Here is a 23,434-nt window from a genome sequence, read left to right on the forward strand (position 1 = left end):
CTTTATTAAAGAATATATTTGGTTTCGTATGTAAGTCCACCATTTCTGTAATACCACACTAAAGTTTCCTTTAAATGTCAAGTACTTTGTAAACTGAAGCTTTAAAAATGTGTCAAAATAACTTAGTCTTCTTGGATCAGAGATTATATATACACAATCTTTTTATGCAAAATTTCAGCCTCATTCCTTTAAAGGCAAATTTTCTGTAATGAATGAATAAAAATGTTCTGTATATATCAGTTTAGTCTTTTGGGTTTAACGAACTACAGGTGTTCACTTTGGCTTTCCAATTATATTTTGGATTTAGACCTGTTTGAGGCCTTATAAAGAGGAAGATGACTTGAGAGAAATGAGAGCTTATCAAAATTAAATATCTCCATCAACCAAGAAAGGTACATAGCTCTCATGCAAGCTTAGATTTTGAAAGGACAATTACTTAAGATAGAAGGAAGATCACCCCTAAATGAGAATTAAGATAAGAATAATCTCAGTTTTTGAGGGTTGCTGGGGGGAAGGGGTGTGGGAGAGGGGGGTGGGGTTATGGACATTGGGGAGGGTATGTGCTATGGTGAGTGCTGTTAAGTGTATAAACCTGGCGATTCACAGACCTGTACCCCTGGGGATAAAAATACATTATATGTTTATAAAAAATAAATTAAAAAAAAAAGAATAACCTCAGTTTTATAACTCCTCATGCCATACTAGCTATGGGAACAACTAAGGCATAATGACAGTCACACATTTGCCTTTAAGCCTTCATTTAGTTTTAATACTGTGCTCCCAAAGTTTCTCTCTGTTCTAAGAGGCTCAGGTCCCCTTAGACACTTGGTGTTGTCTTCTTTTGCTGCTTCCACTTTCATACTTCACTTTCGGCCAGCCTGGGAGGATAATTCACATTAAGTGATTATGGCTCAGTCAGCCAAGCCTAGATGGTCTGGTCTGTAAGCAACCATACTTCTTTTGATTTTAGAAGCCACTTTGATTTTAAACAATTTAGATTTCATCCTGAGGCTACAGAGAATTCATTAAAGAATTTTAAGTCAGGAAAGTAACACTGTCTTCTTTGTTTTGTTTTCAGTTTTATTCTGACTTTAATGTTGCAAATGGATTAGAAGTAAAAGAGAAGCAGACACAGATACCAATCAAGAACATCATTATAATAGTCTAGCTGAGAGACAGTAGAGGCCCAGAATGAAATAGCAGCAGTGGGCTGGAAAGAAATGAATGGACTGTAAGACATTTAGGAGATAGAAGCAAGAAGACTGAATGATCATATAAATGCAGCTATCACTTAGCCTCCTGAGACTTAATCATTTTAATATTCATCTAAGAGCTATTCAAAAATTGTTAGAGGAAATTCTGATTAAAAAATGTTAAAGTTTATTTATCAAATGAATAGCAGCAAATACTTATTTTGTTGAGGGGAAATCTTCCAGCATGATTAATAGTAATGATAATGTTTTCTTAAGTTATGTAAATGAATCTATTAATTCTATAAAGCCTTTTGCCTTTATGTCCAATGTATGAGATATAGAAAGAGAACATACACAAAACAAAAATAAATTGTGTGCCTGGGTAACATATTGGTCTTTAAAAAATAAAACAAAAACATACAGAATCCATAGGAAACTACCAGATTTAAAAGACAAAAGAAATATTCTCTGTAATTTATTTGGATCTATGAAGGTTACTAAAGTATAATACTTGCCTCAAACACTTTCCCAATAGCTGAAATTAATTTTTATGCCTAAGCAAGGTACTGCATGGCAGTGAAACATAAGGTTCATTGATTTTGGATATTCTATTCAAAGTATTTCGAAAGAAAAAAGACTGTAGCCAACTGTTTGAACTAACTGAAGCATAAAGAAGAATAAGCAAAAAAAGAGGTCTAAACCTTTTATAAATGTGGAATTTTATTTTCTTCTACAAAATATTCAACATAAATTTAGGGATTATTAATTAATCTTGAATATATTATAAACGTTTTTTTTTTTTTTAACTCTGATGATGTCGGGAAACTAACTAGAAAGAGAGACTTAATTCTGAATTTAGAAATGTTTCCAATTACATATGTCTTCATGCTAATATACAGGACAAGCATCTTGAATATGTTTAACATCCTCAATTGAGTAACAAATAACATGAATGATATGAATAATTAATATAGCAGCATCTCACAGAGATTACCCAATTTTGCTTCCATTAATTTGAATGTGCTTATTTTGAAAAAGGTCTTAATCCATAATGTCAAACCCTTTTGTTTATTTCCATTCTCTCCATCCTTTAGATATCTCTCTGAGGAAGACTTTTTGCTATGTGCATTTTGTTTATGCTGCACATGCCAAATAAATCTCCCAGGATGAAACTCTGAGCTCATCTGGAAGTAATTTTTGGTAGCATATGAATCAGAACTCTTATTTTCTTCTCAGCAATACTGGTATTTTATTGCTTCCATGTATAGTCCAATATGCTTTTAGCAGTAGGAAGCCTGAGGCCATATACAGAAAACACTAAGAAAATGGGAACTTTTGGCGATCACAATTTTTGTCTCTCTTTCTGGGTTCTTCCCTCCCCTGGGAGAGTGAAATCATTTCATGTTCACTATGAAACAGGAACATGGTGAACATGATTGACTGAAGTTGGTGATGTTGATTTAGGAGTGTTCAGCTTATTATAGGTAAGGTGTAAAAGCTTTAAATCTGCTTGTCAAAATCTACTTGTCAAACACCTATGGGTTTTTCCAGACTCTGCCCAAATGTCACTTTCTCTGTGAAGGCTCCTCAGGCCAGCTCAGGCACGGTTAGGTAGTTCTTCCCTTGCATTACTATAGCACCTTGATACTCCTAAGGTAGCACTATCAAATTACATTGTATTTACTTACCTGTCTCTTTTCATTCATAGATAGAGAGAGATTATTCGGTTAGGTAGTTCTTCCCTTGCATTACTATAGCACCTTGATACTCCTAAGGTAGCACTATCAAATTATATTGTATTTACTTACCTGTCTCTTTTCATTCATAGATAGAGAGAGATTATTATTTTCCTTTTATCTCTGGACTAGAGCATTACCAAAATCAAAACAGTTCTCAATAAATAATCATCAAATGGATGGGTAGAATATGACTAATAATGTTCTCCATCTGCATTGCATAGGTTATGAGGTGTTTTCACATAGTGTTGAGAAAGATATGTCAGGAATTATCACCTGTATTTTATAAATGAGGGAACTGATGCCCAGAGAGAATACCTAACCGACCCAAGTTCAAAACAACTAATAAGCTGCACATTTGGCTCTCATGCCAGCAAGTCAATAATGATTTGCAGATAAAAATGATAGTAATAGTGTTCTGAAAGGCAGAGGGCAGTGGCTGACCAGGACACATTATAGGAAATAGTTACCTATTTTGAAATCTTTAAAATCAATCTTAGCAGGGTCTAAAGAAATTAACGTAAATGTACACGAAAATGGACTTCAGAATGTCAACTTACTTACAATGAGAATAATTTGTGACAAAATACTTTCCTATACTCAAGCTATACATACAGTGAAGTCAGTAGACAAATATATCCTATTTATCTATGTAATTCACATGACTCTCTGCAATTCTGTGGCTCACAGACTTCTAAAGAGGAATAAATTCTTAGAGATCAGGAGTAAAATCACTTCATTTTAGTTAAAAAAATAAGTAGCTACAAAAGATAAATGACTTATATAAATTCACACAGCTTATTTTTTTTTAAGATTTTTATTTATTTATTTGACAGAGAGAAATCACAAGTAGGCAGAGAGGCAGGCAGAGAGAGAGAGAGGAGGAAGCAGGCTCCCTGTTGAGCAGAGAGCCCGATGCGGGACTCGATCCCAGGACCCTGAGATCATGACCTGAGCCGAAGGCAGCGGCTTAACCACTGAGCCACCCAGGCGCCCAATTCACACAGCTTATTAGTGACAACGCCTGGTCACTGAATCAGGTCTTCTTAAAAATTACATCATCACAGGGGCGCCTGGGTGGCTCAGTGGTTAAGCCGCTGCCTTAGGCTCAGGTCATGATCTCAGGGTCCTGGGATCGAGTCCCGCATCGGGCTCTCTGCTCAGCAGGGAGCCTGCTTCCTCCTCTCTCTCTGCCTGCCTCTCTGCCTACTTGTGTTCTGTCAAATAAATAAAAATAAAAAAGATCTTTAAAAAAAAATTACATCATCACATCAAAAAACAAAAAACAAACAAACAAAAAACCACCACCAAAAAACAAACAAAAAAAACTTTTGATTGAGAAGTAATACAATTCTAATTCTAGTTCTTAGCAAGATTTCTAAGCAACAGGCTGCAATACAGGAATTGTCCTTAAACAGATGCTATACAATGGGAGTACATCAAATTCTATTCTATGACTGCATCAGGGAGGTGAGGGCCACTAATGTGACAGTTTTCACATCCAATCCACTAAAACAAGGTACTTTTTAATAGGAGATTGACAATATTAACTATAATTACATCCAGTTACCCACACTGATGTTACAAAATAATTTATTGGATTTATCTTTTCAGTGTGTCAACTGAAATGTATTTTCTAATCTCCATTCCTTTTCAACATATTTGTTTTCTTCTTGAAAATAGTCCAAGTAGATATAATGTAGGTATGCACAGGTTCATGTCATACTTACAGCTTTTTTTTAATTAATTTTTTATTTTTTATAAACATATATTTTTATCCCCAGGAGTACAGGTGTGTGAATCAACAGGTTTACACACTTCACAGCACTCACCAGCTTTTAAGTTTTGAAAATAGTTGGGTGAGTCATTGCCAGAACACATTTTACGACTTACTGGCCAGCTAAAAAGTTAAATATGTGTGTCTATTAAGGGGGTAAAGACCAGAGACCAAAATAAGCTAAAATTCTCAGAAAAAAAAAAAGAGACAAATGATCATATTTATGAAAGCTTTTTTAAGCTTCTATCACCAAAAATAGGATGTGCTCTGGGTTATATGTCCCAGCTCAGTAGATAAAAGCAAACGCTTTCCACAAAAATATCTGTATTTCACAGGCTGTGCAAGTCATACCCCAATCCAATTTCATGGCACAACATATTCAATTAATAGAGCAAGCCTTTTTTAGCAAATAACTGCTTTGGGAATAGAAATGTATCTCAAACTGCAATGAATTTGTTTGCTAATTGATCTTCCTGTTGCGGATAATTGCTAGAATTTCTTCTTTTAAATACATGAAACCTTACTTATTTGGTATCAACTATTACACATATCTACCACTATCATAGTCAGAGTCTGTGCTCTTCTCCTTTTTCACTAGATGCAGAGAACTACTTCCACAACATTTATACAGTAAAGCTTTTGCTTCCCTCTAGCTTCATAACTGGCACCCTGACTACCCATCTCTAACTAATGCTAGTATTTCCTGTTATCCCCAAGAGTTAATAGTTTGAAACAGGAGCCTACATTATGAAAGAAAATGTGAATATTACAGGTCATTTTTATAGTCTACTGTAGAGTTGATTTCTTATAAAGACTATGACAAAAACTTGCTCACAAATCATAGCATTTTAATGTATTAAGTGAAAGATGACTTTAGATATTAATTTTTAAGCTAGGTCAAATTACAATACTATGCTATATAAAAATTAACATAATTTAAGTACCAATTCATTCATTCTTATAAAATTTCAGTAGAGAAATTCCCATATATATCTAAAGTTGAAGATAGTTCATTTAAGTCTCCATTATATATTAAGCCAGCCAACCATTTTTATCTATGTCACAGGTATAAAATATCTGTCCATTCCTGCTAAAGGCCTATAACATGAAGTCAATATGATCAATAGGTACATAAAATGCTAATAGAAGAGACTATTTAAAAAAACACAAGCAACAGGACTTGCAATCCTTTAAGATGTATTACTCACCAGAAACAAAGTTCGGAAGTTGCTGAGATCACCAAAGAACTCTTCGATGCTCACTGTCTTAGAGTCAAAAATAAAGTATTCTCCAAGATTCTCATAGAGCTTTAGCATGTTATTGTGCATGGTGAACAGTTTTTCATACTGGTCTCTGGCACTCTTTGTAAAGCTGTAGCTTTCTGTTAAGGAACATGACCCAATAGTACCTTAAAGGCAATCACCAGATATTAAGATTGAAGTATACCATCATTTTTATAAATACTTATGTATTAATTTGCAATGATCGTCATAAAAAATACCACAGACTGGGTAGCTTAGACAACAGAAATGTATTTTCTTACAATTCTGGAGGCCAGACATTCAATATCAAGGTATTGACAAGTTTGGTTTCTTCTGTAGCCAATCTCCTTAGCTTACAGATGGCCACCTTCTCACTATATCCTCACATGTTGGTCCCTTTGCCTGTGTTTGTGTCCTCATGTCCTCTTCTTATGAGGATACTAGTCATATTGGAGTAGGGTACACCTTAAGGACCTCATTTTAACTTAACTGCCTCTTTAAAACCCTATCTCTAAATACAGTCAGTCACATTCTGAGATTTTGGGGGTTAGGGCTTCAACATAGGAATTTTTGCAGGGACACAATTCAGTCTATGATAACTTGCTAGAGTCATTATATTGGTTAATGAGTTCTAGAAATCTGTAAATTAGGCAGAACTATCTAATGTTTAACCATGTGAAACATGTTTGATAAATGAAAGCATATAAGTACAAATACCAGAAAGCTGCCTCAGTTATCTTTTGGATGCCTTGGTGGCTCAGATGGTTAAGCATCTTCAGCTCAGGTCATGATCCCAGGGTCCTGGGATAGAGTTCTGCTTTGGGATCCCTGCTCAGTGCCTGTGCCTCTCTTTCTCTCTGTCTCTCATGAATTAAATAAACATAATATTTTTTAAAAAAACTATCTAATTTATAACCATATAAAATATCAAAAAAATGATAACCAGTACCAAAATATAAACGAATCAAATATGTAAATGTGTCTGACTAAAGATATCATTGTATATAAATTTATCCCTGAAGAAATAAATTACAGTACTTTCTTCCTGATTATAGAGGATACAGATATAGGAAATTAACTCTTTAGAGGTACCTGAGTAGCTCAGTTGGTTAAGCTTCTGACTCTTGATTTTGGCTCAGGTCATGATCTTAGGGTCATGAGATGGAGCCCTGTGGTGTGGTTCTGAGTGTGGAGCCTGCTTATGATTCTCTATCCCTCTCCCTCTGCTCCCCTGCCCAAGAGAATCCAAAGCAGAATCTGCACTGAGTGCAGATCCCACCTCAGGGCTCAATCTCAGGACCCTGAGATCATGACCTGAGCCCAAACCAAGAGTCAGATGCTTAACTGATTGTGCTACCCAGGCAACCCAATCTCTCTCGCTCAAAACAAACAAACAAACAAACAAACAAAAAACCTCTTTAGGTGACTCAGAAAAAAAAAAACACACTAAAATTTTCAATAACTCAGAAGCAAATATTGTGAACATTTTGGAGTATTCTAGTCTTTCTTCCACGGCTAATAACTTTTGAACGTAAATTGGTAAGAATGCTTCAGAGAAAGGGAAGTAGACTAACAACGAAGAATAAAGGAAACCAAATCCACCTTTAAAAATTAGAGTTAAATTTTTAAGAAGATCAATGATCACAGAAGTAAAATGTCATTATATAAAAAGGTAAAATACTTAGAATTATAAAAGAAGGTTAACAGCATGGTTTGGGATATGCTATAGTAAGGTCCATTATAATGTATTAATATGTTATGGTAGTATTACTTCATCAGACACTGATAAATGTGTTTTGAAATAATCAATTTTATGATTTTAAGATTAATCTTAAAATTTACACATAAATATATAAAATTCCTAAAACTATAAATCTTATATTTAAGATTTTCTGAATTCCTCAGTATGTTTTATTATAACTTGGGGCCAAATTTATTTTTGAGGGGAACACAGCTTTCGTTTTACAATAGAAGTCATTGGAGAAAAACAGACCTTTTTTTTTTTTTTCCAGACAATTTCAGGAAAATTACTTTGCAGCTAACACTTACGGGATACTGATTTTAAAAGTGAGACAGGACCCTACCTATGTTCTTTCTTATGCTACTTAAATATCAGCATTCACATTAGCAACACAACAACCTCCTTCCAGCTAACAATCTTTAAATTTTTCAAACCTCAAATCTATTTTAACCTCAATAGATTGAAAGAATTAATGCACTTCTGGTAATTTCTATTTACCAACAAAAGGATCTCATATAACGCTACATATACATTTGAGACTATTACCATATAACTTTGACTACTAATAAAGTGTTAAACATTTTGTTTGAGTTGCAGAAATAAGACAATACTCTTCATTTCCTATCACAGAATGAAAATTGAGTATTTTGTTTGCTAGTCTCTCTTACTAAACAAAACAGACTCCTGCCAGACACTTGCTAGGCATAAAAGTTATCAAAGGTCTCTTACTTTTACTCTATTTGCAATGCAAAGTAATAAACTATATATTTCACAAGGCTCAACATCTGTACCACACAGAGAAAACCCAAAGATAAAAAGAAAAAAAAATGTTCCCCATTTATAACAGTTTTTCACCAGCTACAGTATGTCTATGTAGTGATACACGACTTCTTAAATTTGTTCTAGGAAAAAAAAAAAAAAAACTAATTTCAGAAGTTCTGTCTGTGTACCAAAGTGAGAAAAACTGAGAATGACTAATCTTAGAAATAACAAATGGAAAGCTGCCCAATCTCCAAGTCCTTTGCTTATCTCCTTCAAAGTGATTATTTTGTTAAAGGGGATATATGGCATGAGTCAGCACTTGAAATCTTCTACAGATGCAAGAAGTCAACAAATCTTAACTGGGACTGCAGGTAAAAAAGAGCTAAACACCATCATTCCTTTTCATCCTTTTATTTAATTTAGGAAATTTTTATTTTAATTTTTGAGCAGCCATTAAATTCACTGGTTAGTACTATGCTAAGCATTGTCATGGGTGTAATGTTCATTAAAGCCTAATGTAGCCCCTTAAGAAGCTTACAATATAATATTACAAATAATTCTACCATTAATTTGCATTTGTATGGATTGTACCATTTACATACATTCCCTTCCATTATGTCCCATACTCTTCGTAACAATTTTATCAAAAAGGCAGAGAAATACAAGTAATCAAATTTTAGTGTTGTAGAAACTAAACAGAAGGCACTTATTCATCTAGGGTTAGCATGTAGTGAAGGGAATCAGAATATGCCATCCTCAAATATGCCTCCTTGGCATAAATTTTTATTTGTTTGTTTTTATTTCAAGTTTTTATTTAAATTCCAGTTAAAATATAGTGTAGTATTAGTTTCAGGAATAGAATTTAGTGATTCATGACTTACATACACCATCTAGTGCTCATCACACTGCCCTCCTTAATACCCATACACATTTAAACCTGCCCACATCCCGTCCAGCAACCCTCAGTGTGTTCTCTATAGTTAAGAGTCTGTTTCATGGTTTGCCTCTCCCCCCCTACCCCCACCATGTTCATCTGTTTTGTTTCTTAAATTCCATGTATGAGTGCAATCATATGGTATTTCTCTTTCTCTGACTGGGAGAAGATATTTGCAAATGACATATTTGGTAGCATAGACATTTTCACAATATTTATTCTTCCAATCCAGGAGCATGGAACATTTTTCCATTTCTTTGTGTCTTCCTCAATTTCTTTCATGAGTACTTTATAGTTTTCTGAGTATAGATTCTGTGTCTCTTTGGTTAGGTTTATTCCTAGGTATCTTATGGTTTTGGATGCAATTGTAAATGGGATTGACTCCTTAATATCTCTTTCTTCTGTCTTGCTGTTGGTGTAGAGAAATGCAACTGATTTCTGTGCATTGATTTTATATCCTGACACTTTACTGAATTCCTGTATAAGTTCTAGCAGTTTTGGAGTGGAGTCTTTTGGGTTTTCCACATATAGTATCATATCATCTGCGAAGAGTGATAATTTGACTTCTTCTTTGCCGATTTGGATGCCTTTAATTTCCTTTTGTTGTCTGATTGCTGAGGCTAGGACCTCTAGTACTATGTTGAATAGCAGTGGTGATAATGGACATCCCTGCCGTGTTCCTGACCTTAGTGGAAAAGCTTTCAGTTTTTCTCCATTGAGAATGATATTTGCGGTGGGTTTTTCATAGATGGCTTTGATGATATTGAGGTATGTGCCCTCTATCCCTACACTTTGAAGAGTTTTGATCAGGAAGGGATGCTGTACTTTGTCAAATGCTTTTTCAGCATCTATTGAGAGTATCATATGGTTCTTGTTCTTTCTTTTATTGATGTGTTGTATCACATTGACTGATTTGCGGATGTTGAACCAACCTTGCAGCCCTGGAATAAATCCCACTTGGTCGTGGTGAATAATCTTTTTAATGTACTGTTGAATCCTATTGGCTAGTATTTTGTTGAGTATTTTCGCATCTGTGTTCATCAAGGATATCGGTCTATAGCTCTCTTTTTTGGTGGGATCCTTGTCTGGTTTTGGGATCAAGGTGATGCTGGCCTCATAAAATGAGTTTGGAAGTTTTCCTTCCATTTCTATTTTTTGGAACCGTTTCAGGAGAATAGGAATTAGTTCTTCTTTAAATGTTTGGTAGAATTCCCCCGGGAAGCCGTCTGGCCCTGGGCTTTTGTTTGTTTGGAGAATTTTAATGACTGTTTCAATCTCCTTACTGGTTATGGGTCTGTTCAGGCTTTCTATTTCTTCCTGGTTCAGTTGTGGTAGTTTATATGTTTCTAGGAATGCATCCATTTCTTCCAGATTGTCAAATTTGTTGGCATAGAGTTGCTGATAGTATGTTCTTATAATAGTTTGTATTTCTTTGGTGTTAGTTGTGATCTCTCCTCTTTCGTTCATGATTTTATTTATTTGGGTCCTTTCTCTTTTCTTTTTGATAAGTCGGGCCAGGGGTTTATCAATTTTATTAATTCCTTCAAAGAACCAGCTCCTAGTTTCGTTGATTTGTTCTATTGTTTTTTTGGTTTCTATTTCATTGATTTCTGCTCTGATCTTTATGATTTCTCTTCTCCTGCTGGGCTTAGGGTTTCTTTCTTGTTCTTTCTCCAGCTCCTTTAGGTGTAGGGTTAGGTTGTGTACCTGAGACCTTTCTTGTTTCTTGAGAAAGGCTTGTACCGCTATATATTTTCCTCTCAGGACTGCCTTTGTTGTGTCCCACAGATTTTGAACTGTTGTATTTTCATTATCATTTGTTTCCATGATTTTTTTCAATTCTTCTTTAATTTCCCGGTTTACCCATTCATTCTTTAGAAGGATACTGTTTAGTCTCCACAGAGACCTGGCTGGCCAGAAAGAGCTGGCATGATATTTTTAGAGCACTAAACGAGAAAAACATGCAGCCCAGAATACTTTATCCAGCTAGGCTATCATTGAAAATAGAAGGAGAGATTAAAAGCTTCCAGGACAAACAACAACTGAAAGAATTTGCAAATACCAAACCACCTCTACAGGAAATATTGAAAGGGGTCCTCTAAGCAAAGAGAGAGCCTACAAGTGGTAGATCAGAAAGGAACAGAGACCATATACAGTAACAGTCACCTTACAGGCAATACAATGGCACTAAATTCATATCTCTCAATAGTTACCCTGAATGTGAATGGGCTAAATGCCCCTGTCAAAAGACACAGGGTATCAGAATGGATAAAAAAACAAAACCCATCTATATGTTGCTTCCAAGAAAATCATTTTAAGCCCGAAGACACCTCCAGATTTAAAGTGAGGGGGTGGAAAAGAATTTACCATGCTAATGGACATCAGAAGAAAGCAGGAGTGGCAATCCTTATATCAGATCAATTAGATTTTAAGCCAAAGACTATAATAAGAGATGAGGAAGGACACTATATCATACTCAAAGGGTCTGTCCAACAAGAAGATTTAACAATTTTAAATATCTATGCCCCCAACGTGGGAGCAGCCAACTATATAAACCAATTAATAACAAAATCAAAGAAACACATCAACAATAATACAATAATAGTAGGGGACTTTAACACTCCCCTCACTGAAATGGACAGGTCATCCAAGCAAAAGATCAGCAAGGAAATAAAGGCCTTAAACGACACACTGGACCAGATGGAGATCACAGATATATTCAGAACATTTCATCCCAAAGCAACAGAATACACATTCTTCTCTAGTGCACATGGAACATTCTCCAGAATAGATCACATCCTCGGTCCTAAATCAGGACTCAACCGGTATCAAAAGATTGGGATCATTCCCTGCATATTTTCAGACCACAATGCTCTAAAGCTAGAACTCAACCACAAAAGGAAGTTTGGAAAGAACCCAAATGCAAATGACATATTTGATAAAGGCTTAGTATACAACATCTATAAAGAACTTATCAAACTCAACACCCAAAACCCAAATAATCCAGTTAAGGAATGGACAGATAGTATAGATTATTTTGAGCCAAGTGAGAAACAGCAAACATAGCAAAAGCTCTGAAAAGATTAAGTACCTTTCTAGAAGGGGAATTACATTTATAAAGAAGAGAAGTATGACTCTAAATTACAAGAGAATCAATGGTATCTGAAATACTGAAGGTTAAGTTGCAGATTTCAATGTGCATAACAAACTTTACCCTTGTTTATGGTGAATTTCCTGTTAACCATCCTCCCCTTCCCTAAAATAAGTGTCCTCACACCTTTCTTTCATCTTTAGCTGCAGATGGTATTTAAACTGGTTGCTTAGGTTTAGTATCCAAAATATATGAAGAAATTATACAACTCAATACTCAATACTCAAGTTATACAACTTGGAAAACAACAATCCAGTTAAAAAATGGGCAGAAGACATGAGCAAACATTTCCCTAAAGAAGACATCCAGATGGCTGACAGACACATAAAAAGATGCTCAACATAACTCATCATCAGAGAAATACAAACCAAAACTACAATGAGATATCATCTCTTGCCTGTCAGAAAGGCTGAAGTCAAAAACCCAAGAAACAAATGTTGGAGAGGATATGGAGAAACAGGAACCCTCTTGCACTGTTGATGGGAGTACAAAATGGAGCAGCCACTGTGGAAAACTGTATGGAGGTTCCTCAAAAAGTTAAAAATAGAACTACCCTATGATTCAGTAATCATATTATGGTGTATTTGCCCCCAAAATAAAAAAATACACTAATTTAAAGGGATACACGCACCCCTATGTTTTTCCAGCATTATTTACAATAGCCAATTTATGGGAACAGCTCAAGGGTCCATGTATGGGTAAATGGATAAAGAAAGGTCACAGACAGGGCGCCTGGGTGGCTCAGTGGGTTAAGCCGCTGCCTTCGGCTCAGGTCATGATCTCAGGGTCCTGGGATCGAGTCCCACATCGGGCTCTCTGCTCAGCCGGGAGCCTGCTTCCTCCTCTCTCTCTGCCTGCCTCTCTGCCTACTTGTGATCTCTCTCTGTCAAATAAATAAATAAAAATCTTAAAAAAAAAAAAAAAAAAAGGTCACAGACAAAACACACACACACACACACACACACACACACACACCCTGGAATACTATTCAGCCGTAAAAGAATGAGATCTTGCCATTTGCCACAATATGGATGGAGCTAGAGAGTATAATGCTAGGCGAAGTAAGCCAGTCAGAGAAAGACAAATACCATAAGATCTCACTCATATGTGGACTTTAAGAAACAAAACAAATGAGCAAGGGAAAAAAGAAAAACAAACAAACAAAACAGGATGAATCAAGAAACAGACACTTCAGTATAGAAAACAAACTGATGGTTACCAGAGAGAAGGTGGGTTGGGGGAATAAGGTGAAAAAGGGGATGGGGGTTAAAGAGTACACTTATGATGAACCCTGAGCAATGTATAGAATTGCTGAATCACTATATTCTACACATGAAACTAATATGACACTGTATGATATCTATACTGGAATTAAAGAAATCTTAATTAAAAAAATAAACTGGTGGTTTAGGCTACCTCAGAGAGTTACTCATTTTTCCCTTGGTATTTCCCATGTATATATGAGGTGTATATGTTAATAAACTTGTTTGGTTTTTTCTTGTTAATCTTTTATTATGGGGGGATCTCAGTGAGGAACTCAGAAGGGTAGAGGGACAATTATTTTTCCTTAGGTACTAGAGACATCATGATAGTCCCTTGCTTAATACCTAGTCTATATACCATTCTTTTGATATGGTATAGAAATGTATTATTTATAATGACAACCATCATATTGTCAAATTCAATGTTCACCCCTCAGTCCTCCTTTTGATGTCTCAGCAGATTCAGATACATTTAGTAACTCAGTTTCTATGACATCCACCCTCATGCTTAAAAATATTTTTTCTCTTACCACCTCTCCTTCTCTGGTAACTTCTATAAAATTTTAGAGTACACTAAAGGCCTGATACTGAGTCCTCTATCTACATTCTCTCTAACTGATCTAAGTAATTCACATGACTTTAAATACCATATATACTGGTGAACTCTCCCCTCCAAATTATGTATTTGGCCCCAATCTATTCCCTGAGCTACTAAGTTTTATAATCAACTGCCTACTTGTCATCTCCATTTGAATGCTGTTGTTGTTTTAGGTGACTCTCTTGGTATCGAAAATATTAATTCTCCCCTGAAAACCCTGTAATAATTTATCATAACCCTTGGAATCAAATGTATACTACTTCTCAGGGTTAATGATGATCCACATGGTCTGGCCTCTACTCACCTCTGCAACCTAATGTCATCTCATTCTCCCTCTTAAGCACTATGACCAGCCAGCCACATTAACCATTTTTCTCTCCCCCTTGAACATACCAAGCCTTCATACCCACCTCAGGGACTTTGTACTTATGGTTCTTTCTGCTTAGAACGTTTCTTTTTCACCAGATCAACCAATCTCAACTCAAATGTCACCTCCTCACAGATGCTTTCCCCAACCACTCAATCTAAAATATCCACTTCTGGGGCACCTGGGTGGTGGAGTAGGTTGAGCTACGGACTCTTGGTTTTGGGTCAGGTCGCCATCCCAGGGTTATGAGATCAAGCCCTATATCAGGCTCTGTGCTCAGTGTGAAGTCTGCTTAAGAGTCTCTCTCCTCCCTGCTTTCTAAAATAAATAAATCTTTAAAATATCCACTTCCATCACTATTACTCTTGCTTATTTTGTTTCATTATGCAAACGTATAACTAGCAGACATTATTTCTTTATTGCCTGTCTTTCCCTACTTAAAAAATGTGGCCCATGAATAGACCTTTCATGTCTTATTGACCAATGACTCATCAGCACTTAGAATAGTGCCTGGCACATAGTAGAAATATTATCAGTGACGAAAGATTATGGGTACTTTGTAGAGGATGATTAGACTATCCTGGGATTAAAAAGTATGCTTAAATAATCTAGGAATTTTTAAAATATTTAGAGAGGAGAACTCTGAGAAAACAATGGACTTTCCAAGAAGAATTTCCAAGATGAGGTAATTCATAGCATTTTATATCCTTAAAATAAGTATAACCTTAAGGTGGTAAAGTGAGCATATCTAATACATATAAAGTACTTATCAAATATAAGCAGGAAAAAGCAATTTAGAGCAATTTTTCTTTTGGTATTTGACTCAAATTCCATATTCTACAAAGACAGACATTTCTAATTTTTCCAGCTTGGAAGTTAGACAAAATAACTGTGAACTAAAATCACATCATCTTCTCCCTAAGAGAAGTGTTCATTACAAGGTTGATAAATTAAAATGTGTTCAGCATTTTAAAACACTAGCAGATAAAATGTTAAACTTTTATAAGTACAAATTTTAAACCATTTGATCTGAATCTAGAAATTCAATTTATAAAACATGTATCAAAACTCCCACAAAGCCTTTTTATATTAACTCACTTGAAAATCTGACCTAGGGAGGCAGTCTTCACTTACTTGGGTATTTATGTACTGTATAAAATTGTCTAAAACTTTATCATCTATATTTTTGTATGACTAAGTATAAATTTGTAGAGTATATTCCTTATTAATATTGTAATAATATAGAATTAAAACTCAACCTGAAATAGCTATAATTCATCCATAGGCATTTAATCAAATAGAAGCAAATTATTTTCTTTACACTTTGATATATTATATACCATTTTTTCACTATTTTTGGTAGCTGTAACTACCTGTCTATAAATTGGTTAAGGTAGGTATTGTTAACCCTTGCTCTCTAACTGGTAAAACAGCTGAAAGGGTTCAGGACATGCTACCCCAAAGCTTCCCTATACCCTGAGAGAAAAAAATACCCTTATCTCCAAGATGGAGGGATACTGAGAAGAATCTGAATGAACAGGGCTTACAAAGTTCCCCTCAGTTTAGCTTATGCTTTTTGCCCAATTATGCCTTTCCACAACTTTCTAGTCTTTAGCAAACCTACCATTAAAAAAGTTTAACAATTTTTTTGTGTCTTCATTTCCTAATGAAAGTTCCCATATTATGGGAAAGGTATATTTAATAAATTTGTATGTTTTCTCCTGTTACTCTCTTTGTCAGTTTAAGTTTTAGATGTACCAAGAGACCCTAAGGGGGTTGAGGAAAACTCCCCCCCCCCCCCGAATAGTACTGCTTCATCAAATACTAGGCAGAGAACACTATTTATCATTTTACTTAATTTCAACATAAAGAGTAATTGTTACCACAGAAAACTTGTTCCAATAGAACCAAAATAAGCATTAGCATGGCACTGGGGATGAAGGAGTTTATGTAATTGAATTATATCAGTTCTTAAAATTTCTCATTTCCATAGGGAGTGCATTAGTTGATTTTAATTAAAAAAACTTGGAATTTAAAATAGCATTACTGCTGGATTGTTGAGAACCTGGAAAAATCAACATGAGATCCACTTAACCTTCATACAAGCTTTAGTTAGCAACATGGAATAATTATTCACTAAAATAAAAGGAAGTCACAAATATACTCTCTATTGAAAAATATAAATATCATCTCCTCTTTCCATAACCTCCCAGAAAATACTCCTCTAAATGCTAAAAAGAAAATAATGTTTCACTTTGAGTATATCATTTTTAGTAAAAAATTAATATTTCAAAGAAATTTATCTTTGAAAAATTACATTAACACATATTAAAATATTTGGAATTTACTTACAAAGCACATACTACATGATGAATAGGTGTGGACAAATATTTTAAAATGTGAAACAGTAACAAGGACAATAAGGAATGCATCTATTAATTTCCATTTGGATTCAACACCATACTTTAAAATAGTTTAGGATATAGACTACAAAATTCTTCTAAAAATCAGATTATAATACTTAGGCATAGGACACTTAATGTAACAAAGATAGTATAGTTAATGATGAAAATTTTGAACCAAGATCTCTAGTTTTTAACACAGAGGAGGCAATTATGTTACTGGAGAGATAAACACATTTTGCAGTGACCCCACTTTTCCACAGATAGCCTAAGGCAGTAGGGTATAAAGAAAATGTTTTTAAATCAGCTTCCAGTTAAAGCCACAAATGGGATGACAAAGGTAAGAGGTACATTAAGAGCTCCTTTTCTCTATTCCCTTTCATCATTCACTCCTTTTGGTCTTTTGTGTAGATTTCTTTCTACCCTTCCTTTGAAGATACCCCCCAGAGTGCTTTTTCATTCATTTATTCAAATCTACTTATTAAGTGCCTGCTATGTGCTTGTTATCTTCTAAGTGCTGAAAATACAGTAGTAAATATTCACAAAAGGTCACTGGTCACCACTCTCCTAGACATTATAGTTTAGTGGGAAGACATACATTAAACAAAGAAATAAAACATTTAAAAATTATAAATTGAAAAATAAATATAATTGAACATGAAGAAGAGGAAAAAGGCCTGGAAATGTAAAAGCCTATGAAGTAAGTGGGCAACAGGAGGAAGAAAGTTCCTGAAGTGAATAGGGGCTAGATTCTACAGGTCTCTTAAGCAGAAATTTTTCCTGAGAAAAATGTCTTTGGTGAGTTTTAAACAAGGAAGTGATAGGATCCTTTTTCTTCTGCTCAAAGGCTTAAGAGATGTTAGTGAAATTCACACACACACACACACACACATCACACTAACAATAACAAAAAAAGAAAACCCCTAGGACTAATGGAACGTAGAATATTATCCAAATGAGAGTAAATCTACTTGCTAATTCCTAAATACTGGTTAAGAGTCTGTATTATATAAATATTCAATTAAAGCATACTTGATAAATTATTAAGAATGTTACATTGAATCAAAGGCAGTAAAAAAATAGCAGGTGTTAGCCAATACGTAACTATGCAGATTGGCACGCAAACAGTGGCGTTTGGAGTAACATAACAGTTATGATTATAAAATTTGAGATTGATGTGTATACTTTGGAATGTCAGTATTATTATTTAATATTCATAGCATGCATGCAGACATTAATTAGATTAAATTCTACCTCCAGCTTTACCTCACATTCAGTTCTGAACATCATTTATCATGCAATACTGTATACAAAACTGTGCGAAATTAAGTAGAGAAAAAGAAAGTAAAGTGATAAGACATGATTTCTAACCCTCACTGAATTTATAAACTAGTGTTGAGAGACAGATAAAATAATAGCTGAGCAGGAATCGCAGAAAGCAATGTTACTGAACACTACAGTGAACCAGGCACTGAGTTAAATGCTTTGTAAGTGTTGTCATATTTAACCCTCTCAATGGCCCTATGATGCATACATGCTATTATTAACTTCATTATACACATGAAGAAATTAGCCTCAGGGAGATCAACTTTTTCAAGAGTAAGCCATCTTGATAGTAAGTGGTGGATTCAGGATTTGAATCTGGGTACCTTTCCCCATTCCCTCATAACACAAAACTATGTATGTAACCAGCATATCCTTTTCTTTAAAAAAAAAAAAAATATATATATATATATATATATATATATATATATATATATATAGTAACATAAACTAAGCTTCACAAAGGAATTCAAGAAAGACATGGAAATGCACAGCAAGAAGTGATTCTGAGATTATTAGGAATGACTGCAGAAGGAAGTAACTTTTGAGTTTCATCTTGATATATGGGAAGGATCTCTCAATCCAAACAGAAGACACTCCAGGCAATGAGAATGGCATGAGCAAAGGTATAAATGTATCTGGAGTCACCAAGGAACTCTGGCTATTCTAGGATAACATAGTTTGAGTATGCAGCGAGATGTAGAGGAAGGTAAGCCTGTGATGGGTGGCAGAACAGACCACCTAAAATATGCCTCTTTGACTTATGATTGATTTTGAGTTGAAGGCATGTGGAAAAACAGCAAATGCAAGGAGAGGCTTTTCTTGAACTCCCCTTATCTGCTTAAAGACAGAGTCTCTAAAAGGAACTCAATTGTTATAAATTTCCCTGGGAGTTTCATCAACCAAGACTGACACTTATCAAAGGAGAAGAGGGTTGCCTGGGTGGCTCAGTCGGTTAGGCAGCCAACTCTTAGGCAGCCAACTCTTAATTTCAGCTTATGTTATGATCTCAGGGTCCTGGGACGGAGGCTTCACACTCAGTGGGAAGTTGGCTTCAGGATTCTCTCTCCCCCCCTGCCCCTCCTCCTCCCGCTTGTTCACTCTCTCTGTAAACCCATAAATAAATCTTTTAAAAAACAGAAGAAGTTAAAGAAATTGACATTTGACCCAGACAAACTAGGTCACACACTGGGTCCCATTCATCTTTCCTAAAAAATCTTTCCTCTAAGCAGCCTACAACCTCTCTCTCCTAAGATGCCATAAAAGCTCTCAAATCTCACCACTTACTTAGGTACTCACTTTTTTCTGTGATGTCCCTGTATATATCATATTAAACGTTAATAAATTTGTATACATTTTCTCCTCTTAATCTGCCTATTGTCAGTTTGTTACATAGAACCAGCTATCAAATATAGGAACATAGAGGGCAAGTCTTTCCTTTCCTTTACCTGGAAAGGTATTGAATGCATATTAAGGTTCTCAAGCTGTCTTTGTGCAAGTAACAGATGGTTTTTATACAGAGGAGTAGTATCATTTTACTTGTTTGTAGGAACCTAATTAACAGAAAGATGGTTTGGAAGATGACACCCTGAACCATGGGAGAGCACCTAGGAAACTAACAGAATAGTACTGCAAATGGAAAACAAAGGATAGATATAAGAAATATGGAAGAGGTAGTGTCCATGGGACAATGGTGACTGACTAGATATTAGTGGTTAGAGTGGGGAAGTATTGAGAATGTCACTTGAGTTTTTTTTAGCCTATATGACTCAGCGTACGTTTTGTGTATGCTTGCTTTATAACAGAACTTGGGAGACAAAAAAAAAGGGGGGGGGAATATAGGGTGGAGAGCAGGAAGGAGAATAATGGCTGGTTTTGAATACAGAGTATGAGACACCTATGGAACGTGGGGATTGCAGTATCTAACAGGCAGTCTGGAGGTAGCTGGGCTCTCTGATAACTTGGAGATCAGCTTCTGTGGCAACAGTGAGGACTGCAAAGCCAAGGAAAACAGAACAAAGACTTACTCTCATCCAGTCCAATCTAGATCAGGACAGTACCTTAACAGTGTCTCCTTAACATTCTTACTGATTCAATGAATATGCCCTTAGTCTGAATACATTTGGCCTTGATATATTTCCTCAAAATATAGAATAGTCTGGAATTGCAACTTTAGCTAAGAGAGGAAAATATCCTATCCCATAGTCTGTGGTAACAGTTAACAATGACCATAAAAGATTATTTAACTACAAATGTCAATGATGCAAAATATGTAGTCAGTATGAATTCCCTCAGGAATTGGAATTTTATTGTTTTGGGTAGCAACAGAGTTAGGGTGTAAAGGACTATAAGACATAATATTACAGACTCAAAAACAACTATGTATAGTTATTAAATTATTCAGAAATGATGATGCCAAGTACCTAAGAATCACTGTTTCTCACCACTACTGTACATTCTCTGTGTTTTTTTATTTTTAAATTTTTACTACACCAGGTACTTCTGCTATACCTGCTGCTTTGGAATGAACGTCTAGGTATTTGGGATTGATATCTCATTGTAAATAGTTCTTTGAATTCTTCGGGCATTATATTTTATTTTTTACATTTGTTTTAAAATGGTCCATTTCACATTTGGGGCTTCTTATACTGAATTGTAGATAGTTCGCAATCACGCATTTTCAATCCAAGCTGTAATTTCAAATTCTGCTGATAATGCTTTATTATTTCTTGCTTATCTATCCTTAACTAAAATCACCAATGAGATAAAGTAGCAACAGAAAGGGAAAAGTCTCCCAAACCAAATTTAACTCATTAAGAGTCAACTCTGTATATTTGAAAGGCCTATGAACCGAGACAGAGATTTAATCTCTTTCTTGCAAGGTGGGGTAATCTGTAGTATTCATGCCTCCCATTGCAAAATAAAGCAACTAGAATAGAAAATCTTTACAGTTACTACTAGCTGTAAAATGCTAGAGTCTGTAAGTATTCAGGTAAAATGGAAGCACTAACATCTTGAGAAAAAGTGAATACTTTGATTTCTTTAATGGAAATACCTGAATATATTATTTAAGTTAGCTGTATGTTTTATAGTGAGTCTTCCAATCCTAGATTGAAGGCAAATGACAGTAAAAATAAATTTGTACACCTTTGGATCTCCTTTGATCTCTAAAACAGGGCTAAGCACCTAATAAGTACATGGCTACCTCATCCTAAATTTTACCTACAGTAAACTATCTCAAAGACAGACATGTTACTCTTATGCAAAAAAAAAAAAAAAAAAAAAAATGGCACTGAGGGGCGGCTGGGTGGCTCAGTCACTAAGCATCTGCCTTCTGCTCAGGTCATGATCCCAGGGTCCTAGGAACCAGCCCCACACCAGGCTCCCTGCAGGGAGCCTGCTTCTCCCTCTACCCATTTCCCCTACTTATGTTCCCTCTCCAGTTGTCTGTCTCTGTCAAATAAATAAATAAAATCTTCAAAAAAATGGCACTGAAACACATTTTGTATTTCTAACCTGATTGCTTATTGAGGACTCTTACTTGTTTCTCCAGTCTGGGCTGTTTGTCACCCCTGACATTAAACTTACAACTCGCAGTTCTCTGAGCTTTGAAGATCTGTGCTCACTTACCAGAATCCATTCATGTCATCACCTTGTATGAACTTTCTTTAGATGTTCTTGCAACCCTAACCATAATCCTAATCTCTTCCTCACTTACTAAAACTTTTGGCAAGGTTGAAAACAAGTGCATCTCAGGATATAAGGAGCATTAATCTAATACCTAAGTCATGAAAGCAAAACATTTCAGAATATTTCCCCGAGTTTAGTCAATAGGTAATAGCTTATTCTGGACTGACCCTGGACAAGAATGTCCACCAAGAAAATGTTATTCTTTTTTTTTTTTTTAGCAATTTTTAAAAAAGATTCTATTTATTTATTTGACACAGAGAGAGAGAGAGAGAGAGATCGCAAGTAGGCAGAGAGGCAGGCAGAGAGAGAGGGGGAAGCAGGCTCCCTGCTGAGCAGAGAGCCCAATGCAGGGCTCCATCCCAGAACCCTGAGATAATGAGCTGAGCTGAAGGCAGAGGCTTAACTCACTGAGCCACCAAGGTGCCCCAGAAAATCTTCTTCTTGCTAGAATTTATAAAAGATAATTTTTGCATCATATTTCTTATGTTTTTAAACAACTCATCTAATTTTTTAAGATTCTCTAATATGTATAGATTTATGTGTATGTGTATATATGTGATTTCGTATGCATGTATATAATATGTAAGACTTTATTGATTTTACTGCATCACTAATAGATGCTGTGCTTTTTCTAATACCAATTTAATCTATGTCTTAAATATGAAATTGCATTAATTCTGAAAGACATTTTTTGATGCTTTATGTGAAAGAAGCTATTGATCTATAGTGGCATTACTTCCTAACAACACATTCCTTTCTTTTCTTTCCTTTTTTGGAAAGATGAAAATATGCCCTGTGAAATTTTTCTGCTTAAGGAAAACAAACAATACAAAATAGCTTCAGCAGCATTCAGTTTGTGACACGGATATAAACTAGGTCTATAAATATATCTTTAATGTGTTTGCTGTCTGTAGGTATTTCTGATATCTCAAAAAAATTACATGATCTTAGGAATCATATATATTTCAATGTCATTGTGTTATTCAAAGTCAGCACTTGAACTAAAAAAAAGAAAAGGGTAGGATCTCAAAGAGATATTAGTAGTCACATGTTCATTACAGCATTATTCACAATAGCCAAGAGGTGGACACAATCTAAATGTCCATGGATGGGTGAATAAAGAAAATGTGGCATATACATACACCAGGATTTTATTCACAAAAGAAAAATTGTGTTATATGCTATATCACAGATGTACCTGGAGGACATTATATGAAGTGAAACAAGCCAGACACA

At 35.2% G+C, this 23,434-nt stretch overlaps 1 protein-coding gene and 1 long non-coding RNA gene across 2 annotated transcripts in view; one reads left to right on the forward strand and one right to left on the reverse strand.

Moving 5' to 3' along the window:
* The window catches only part of LOC309855567, a 1,258,688-nt gene that overhangs the window by 606,573 nt on the left and 628,681 nt on the right, over positions 1-23,434 (forward strand). The gene's annotated exons all lie outside the window — the stretch shown is intronic.
* The window catches only part of DIAPH2 (diaphanous related formin 2), a 919,476-nt gene that overhangs the window by 238,349 nt on the left and 657,693 nt on the right, over positions 1-23,434 (reverse strand). Inside the window, exon 25 of the mRNA XM_082715955.1 lies at positions 5,915-6,078. Coding sequence (XP_082572081.1) covers positions 5,915-6,078 — 164 coding nt within the window. The remainder of the gene's footprint in view (positions 1-5,914; positions 6,079-23,434) is intronic.

This window comes from Mustela nivalis (genome assembly GCF_964662115.1).
Source record: "Mustela nivalis genome assembly, chromosome: X".
Taxonomy (NCBI): domain Eukaryota; kingdom Metazoa; phylum Chordata; class Mammalia; order Carnivora; family Mustelidae; genus Mustela; species Mustela nivalis.